Below are 6,963 nucleotides of genomic sequence, written 5' to 3'. Positions count from 1 at the left end.
TGGATAGCTTTGTTATAATTACTTATTCTTTTATTATAATTGATGTATGATTTTAGCTATTCAATATGTTCTATCTGAAAATCTTTTGATCGAATTTCTTATATTAAATTTATAATTTCAAATTAAATAATTGAGAGTTTAAAAAAATTACTTGAGATATTTATACAAATTTGATAAATTTTAAGAATTTTATGAAAGATTCAGTTACGACTTCGAAGAAATAAATTTTTAGAAATGTTGATTAACGTGAAGTTTATAATTTTTTTTCTTCTAGTTTTAAATCTTTGATGTATTTGGAAACTAATTGAATTCTAAGTAATGTAATCTTTTGGATCATTATGTTATTATTCTTGAAGTATTCATCAACTTTATTCATTAATCTCTAAAAAAAATTGATTAACCATTTTTAATGAGAGATCTTCTCTTATTTTTTTTTTTCATCGACAAAATTTGAATCCAAAATCTTGCTTTAAAGAATCGTCCAATTCCATTTTAATTAAAAATATTGTAATTTGATCATTGATGTTTTATTAATGAATCATGAATAAAAACATATGTAAAATGTTTATAATTAATTTAATTTGGGGATATTTTAAATAAAAATATAATTTACATATTAGAATTAAAAACCATAATTATAACAATTAAAAATAGTAAAAGATTAAATTTAATAATATAAATTATCAAGAGATTAAAATCTTATATTAACCATAATAAATAATCTAAAAATACAATTAAGTGAATTTTATACTATACCCTTATGACTTGTCCCACGTTTTCATTTCCCAGCTCCACCACCTATATATATATTATAACGGGTGAAGGCTTGGAAGTGCATTGGTGCTTTTACCCTCTTCCCCTTCTTAGTTTTCCCTACCCAATATTGCATAAACTACTAAGTGGCTACTTAGAAATCAATTGCACAACATAATTTCATTAGTGCCAATTGACCATATAGCTATTGCCATATCCAATTACCTTTTTAAGGCAAAGAAAAAAAATATATAAGAATTGAATACCAAAACCCGAAGGAGAAGCTAAACAAGTTTAGAAAGCAAAGTCCAATGGCCAAAGAGATCAGTGTTGTTTCTCAATATCCCAGCAAATTACAAGTGCAGGGTGAGAATTTTGATCCTAAAAACCTTGTAATGACAACAGCAGCTGATAATGGAAAGAAGGAGAGTAATGGAGCACCTAAAGACACATATCCTGCGTTTCCCGGGTGGTATGCTGATGTTTCCTGGCCAGGTAACTATTTCTTTCCAAGTCTCGTTAAGAAGGGTTCAATTACTTATATTATATGATTTCATATCTACTTTACTTTAGATTTTAATTTGGTGCTTTTTCTGGTCAATGATTTAAATTTGGCGTTTAACTTTTGAGTTTTGTGTGGGCCTTCGTCGCACCTACCAATTGGTTGTTATTCCGGGGCGACTACTGTTTTTCTTTTCAAAAAAAGAAAAATAACAATAAAAATAATATATTAATTTTTTATTGTATACCATACATTTTATCTCTAGGAGACAACACATTTGGTTTAGATAAAAAAAAAATACCATGCAGTTTGACAGGTCATTGTTAATTTTTTACAATGATATAAAAATAAAAAATGCAGGAATACATATATTTTTGTTTAATATATAAAGAAGGAATGTTGTTAAAAAAGTGTAACAACAATAATATACTATCATTTGTAGTAATAGTAGAAACATTTTGTACTAATAATTATCACACCAACAATGTACAGGAGAAGCACACATATATAAAATGGAAAAGATCATATTCCAAGGGAAATCAGAATTCCAAGAGCTTCTTGTATTTGAGGTACCTGTTCTCTGTTAGCATTTTTTTTCATCTGTGTCTCTTTTCTTTTCTTCGATATTTCATCATGATCTTTTTTGTTAGCATATTCCATACTTTTTATGATTATTTGATTTGTTTTTCTATTTTTGTTATCATTTGGTTTTATCATAAATTCTTCCTTTCCTCATTTAGTCTCTACAGTGTATGTATTACTATATAGGCACAATCTCTTGTATCTGATCATGTATATTAATATTATCATATTAGATCACATTAATAAATATTGCAAATAGTTTGTGTACTTTTTCTCTTAAAATACTGTCATTTGTTCAAGAAATGGGTTACTATATACTTTTCCCTGTTTCTTACGAATAAAAAATATTGATGGCATTCCCGAGTGATGTGAAATGTGCAGTCATCTAGACATGGCAAGGTTGCAATTCTGGATGGGTATATCCAGCTGACAGAAAATGATGAATTTGCTTACCAAGAGATGCTCACTCACCTTGCACTTTGTTCCATTCCAAATCCAAAGAAGGTTTTTTGTTCATTCTTTCTATTCCTCGCTTGCACATGAACTATCCTATCTAATGAAAAAAGAAACTTTTGTTTAAACATTACAGGTTCTGCTTGTTGGAGGGGGAGATGGTGGAATTCTTAGGGAAATATCACGCCACTCTTCTGTTGAGCATATTGATATATGTGAAATAGACAAAATGGTCATTCATGTAAGTTAGTCTTTAAGTTATTACTCCTTACTTAGTTTCACTTTTAACGTATTGCTTCCAATAATATATTCTTAGAACCATGTGAGTTTCTTATGCGTTTGAGTACACAGGTTTATAAGAAGTTTTTCCCAGATATAGCTGTTGGTTACGAGGATCCCCGAGTGCATGTTCATATCAGAGATGGTAAAAAGTTAAACCATTTGCTATTAACTTACAAGACAAACATGATATATAATTAAATCCCACGAGTTTGTATGAATAATGTTTTTTATGCATGAAAATTTTACCATAATTTCTGCATATGAAAGAGAAAAAAGAGAAAAATGTGATAGTATAGGTGCATGGTGGAAAAAAAAAGAAGAGAAAAATGGTTGTGTAGAAATCGTTGTAAACTTTTATTATGAGTAACATCACTCATTTTGTATACACTAAACATGCAGGAATTGCGTTCATCAATTCTGTTCCTGAGGGCACTTACGATGTCATTATATTGGATGCTTTTCAACCAATGGGTAAAAAAGCCTTCTTTGTGTCAAAAAATGTCAATTTTAAATTGGAACTAAACTGAGAAAAGACCAACGACGTTTTTGCCTTAAAAGGAAATAAAAAGTAGTTCATGAGGAAATTCAATGTGATGCAGGACCTATTGCGGAAGTTCTTGCTGATAAATGCTTCTTAGAATCAGTAGCAAAGGCTCTTCGACCCGGTGGAGTGTTGTCTGCTCCAGCAGACAGCTTGTGGCTTAAGAACTTTGTAGTTGCAGATACCATAGCAAATTGCAAGAAGATATTCAAAGGCTCCGTTAACTATGCCTGGACCACAGTTCCTACATACGCAAGGCATTTCTTATCTAACTATATTTACCTTTCTAAATTCTAGATATTAAGAGAAATTTTTGGTAAGAAGTGTTTATTTGTTTTTGTTTACCAGTGGGGTGATTGGATTCATGCTTTGCTCCACGGAGGGTCCCCCAGTGAACTTCAAACATCCAACAAATAAATTGAATCCAGAGCAAAATGGGGTAGCAAAGGGACCTCCTAAGTTTTATAACCCAGAGGTAATCCTTTGAAACAGTTTCAGTTCAAGGATTAACCTACTTGTTTTGCCTTATTCTCTTTCCAACTAACTTACGAATTTATTCCTAACTTGCCTTTTATTTTTGTTACTACTACAGATCCATGCTGCTGCATTCTGTCTGCCTTCTTTTGTGGACAAGGTTGTTGATCTAAAAAGATATTGATAAAGAACTCAGTAGTAATAAGGAATTGTTGTTAGTTTTTTTTATCTGCAAATGTTAATTGTTAGTTCGTTAGTTTTTGTTAGCGGAGGGATTCGAACCCACGACCTATCCTTCCCTCCCCTCATCCTTTGTATTGTGTCGTTTTGCATATTTTTATCAGTGAAAGGTTGCACATGCAAAACTATTACTATAATTTTATAAGATGAGAAGTTGGTACTCTGCCAAGTTATTTCTTAATTATTACTCTTGATTCCAATCACTGAACATATAATGGATTAAGAACTCACATACGTACTTCATCTGAGACTTGCTTCTGCATAGTTTCCACTACCTCAATTACCTCTAAAACTTCTGCTCACGTGTACGTAGACACCGCCACCTCACTCTAATGAGAAGAGATGTGAGTCTGCCAATGTGTAGCAACTATTATCCAAAAGCGGTGCCAGAACTCAGAAGATTCACATAACAGTCAAGGCTAAGAGATTAATGTCCATGTCCATGGTAGTAAGTCAAGGCTAAAAAAATGTGTTATGGTTAAATATACATATACTTCAGAATTTCAGATTTATCCAAACAAATTTAATGTTATTAAGACCTACAAGAAGCTTTATTTGAACAAATGAAAGGTACATTATGACAGGAGTCAAATGTCAAACTTCTATATTGGATCACTTTGCAACAAGATACCGATAACAACGTATGAGTCAGTGAAATATAACCTGTAAGCTCAAAAGAATCCAGTTCCAACAAGGAATGGATGCATAGCTTCACATAGTTTTGCTGAGTGATTATACAATTTACTTACTGGCGAAATATTCTAGCTACCCTCACAACTATATAGGAGTGGCAAAAGCAGAACACATCTCTAATAGGGTGAACACTATTAAAGAGGAATCAGATTAGGATCATGATCTTTTGGGGACATGGACATTATACACAAACCATAAGGTAGGAAAAAGTATATAGCTAAGAACACGAGAACACCAAGATCGGCCTCTTCACCTACGGCTGGACGACGTGGACTGATCCAGTATATCTGAATTGCACACCAAAAGCAGTACAAACAAGCTATGGACATCACAAGAAGCATTGACTGATATGACTTTTTCTTTATGGAGTTTGAGGCATTTGCTCTGCGCGGCAATTAAGGAGAGGATAACAAGTCAAAACCAAGCAGTGTCTATACTATTAACTTGATGGTTAACATGGGAAGTTGCAAAAAACAAAAACCTGTTGAGGTAAAAAAAGCCACCAATTAAGCAAGCACATAAGAAGACAACTACAACAACAGCATCTGGGTTAACTGGTGCTCTACTCTGCCACCAGCCAGTGCTCAAAATCCATGTGTACGTGGTTGTTTTCCCATTCTCCTGTGTGATTTGGTAGATAATATATAATCAGTTAGTAGTACAAGAATAAATGTTCAGGACAAATTGTGACAAAGTGACTGTAGCATTTGGCCTTTCTTTGGACACCATTAGAAAATTTGCAGTCCAATAAAATTCAGCTGAATTTCAAGTTTCTGCCTTAGTTTCCATCAAATTGCTGCTATCATAAATAGGCAAGTAGAATAGTAGTTCAGTATTTTCAGTAACAAGTTTTTTTCTGGGAATAAACCCTTAAATTAGTCTTTGAGAATTGAGATTATATAGATCGGCCATTTTTATCCCCAAGATTTTAAAAACTCTTTCTTAGGCTCCACAACACAGCTTGTTTTTGTGGTATGGTTCTCCAACCATTCTCATCAATTGATATCAACCAGGGTTGTTCACTTTAAATGTCCATACTAATAAGTTAATACGAAAAGAATTGTAATCCAAATATTTATTCATCATTTAATTTGACTGATTAAAACAATTAAGTGTTTAAGACTTGATTGAAACTTGACCTGATTAATGAATAATAGAATGCTTGCTGAATCTGTGAAAGAAAAAACAAATGTTAATGAAGCTAGTTTAAAATTTTCAGGGTGAGAATATATGTAAAACAGCATTTAAGAGTATAATAAAACTGTAAACAATCCAACATCTCCTAGTCGGCCTAATAAAACTGGCTCCCCAGCAAGGTTGCAGCGACAACATGGGTGTAGGATGTGCTTTGTTGCTTGACATAATTTAGGGCATGACTAACAGGCCTTTGCAAAATCTTCTCTACAAGCACTTCTAGGGAAAGAAAATATGAAGAAAAAATGAATAATTTTTTTCATAAGTTAAAATTAACTTATGCATAAGATCAAAATTATCTTTTAGAGAAGCTAACATGAGAGTCTCTACAAATTAGGTTATCAGTAAAGACTTGATAACGCTTGAACTAAAACTTTTTGAGTCGATTATACTGATTTATCTGATCATACACTTTGCTTCATTTTAACATTATTAAAGACAAAGCAGTAAATGAATTTATAGGAACAAATACTAAAATAGAAACTTGGCACATTTATTACCTCAAACAGATGATCAAGAAAGAAGTGGGTAAAAGAGCCAGCTGATATCAACAAAAAGCATTGCATCCTCGTAAGGGGCACCTGCAACACAAAGTTAACAAACCGGTGAAACCTGAATTTTCCACAACGAGGAAATGAAACGAAAAAGGGAGAGGGAGACCAACTCTGGAGAGAGAATCAAGAAGCTGCGTGTGGAGAAGATAGGAGGATATCCGAGAATAGAGAAAAGAGAGAGGAAGTCCCAAAAGAAGGATGTAGAAGAGGGGATGGTGAGTGAGATCTTCAAGGGCAGATCCAAAAGCATGAGCAGAGCCACCAAAGAGTGAACCAAGCCACTCCGTGAAAGAACCAACATCAGGGCCAAAGAAGGCGTTGATGGTGTAGAAGAGTGTGTGGTGGGGACTAAACCTCCCATTGCTGATGCTTGTGAGACACAAACCAGAACCCATGGCATACATAAGGTGAGGACCAGGACCTGGCATTGCCTTCTTCTTCACTTCCAATTAACAATCAACAATTTCAATACTCAAGTCAAGCACACACCTCCACACGGTTTCGGCTGTTCCACAAAATTAGCCGTCTGAATAGGTAGTTTGTCAATCTAATCCAACGTTGTTAGTTATGTTGGATACTGTGTTACTTACTGTTTTCGGTTATTTACCAACTTAACCCTGCTAATCAAACACCCGCAGCCTTCATAAAATATAGGAACATACTGTTAATGGAAACTAGTCGGTTACTCAGGTGGA

The 6,963-nt window shown here is 33.4% G+C and overlaps 2 protein-coding genes across 2 annotated transcripts; one reads left to right on the top strand and one right to left on the bottom strand.

Moving 5' to 3' along the window:
* The first annotated feature begins 824 nt into the window (after positions 1–824).
* LOC100809346 (spermidine synthase) lies at positions 825–3,996 on the top strand. The gene is made up of 9 exons (XM_006579500.3): positions 825–1,248; positions 1,748–1,824; positions 2,219–2,341; positions 2,427–2,531; positions 2,642–2,714; positions 2,972–3,043; positions 3,172–3,370; positions 3,462–3,588; positions 3,706–3,996. The coding sequence occupies exons 1-9, from the start codon at positions 1,065–1,067 to the stop codon at positions 3,769–3,771; spliced, it is 1,026 nt and encodes a 341-aa protein (XP_006579563.1). The 5' UTR covers positions 825–1,064; the 3' UTR covers positions 3,772–3,996.
* A 409-nt stretch (positions 3,997–4,405) lies between these two features.
* Positions 4,406–6,804, bottom strand: LOC100500560 (uncharacterized). The gene is made up of 4 exons (NM_001249189.2): positions 6,379–6,804; positions 6,215–6,295; positions 5,002–5,141; positions 4,406–4,904 (listed from the first exon to the last, which is right to left on the bottom strand). The coding sequence occupies exons 1-4, from the start codon at positions 6,694–6,696 to the stop codon at positions 4,655–4,657; spliced, it is 789 nt and encodes a 262-aa protein (NP_001236118.2). The 5' UTR covers positions 6,697–6,804; the 3' UTR covers positions 4,406–4,654.
* Positions 6,805–6,963: the final 159 nt, after the last annotated feature.

Source organism: Glycine max, chromosome 5, assembly GCF_000004515.6.
Source record: "Glycine max cultivar Williams 82 chromosome 5, Glycine_max_v4.0, whole genome shotgun sequence".
NCBI classification, from domain to species: Eukaryota; Viridiplantae; Streptophyta; class Magnoliopsida; order Fabales; family Fabaceae; genus Glycine; species Glycine max.
Note: the sequence above shows the minus strand (reverse complement) of the source record. Positions and strands in the feature narration are given on the sequence as shown.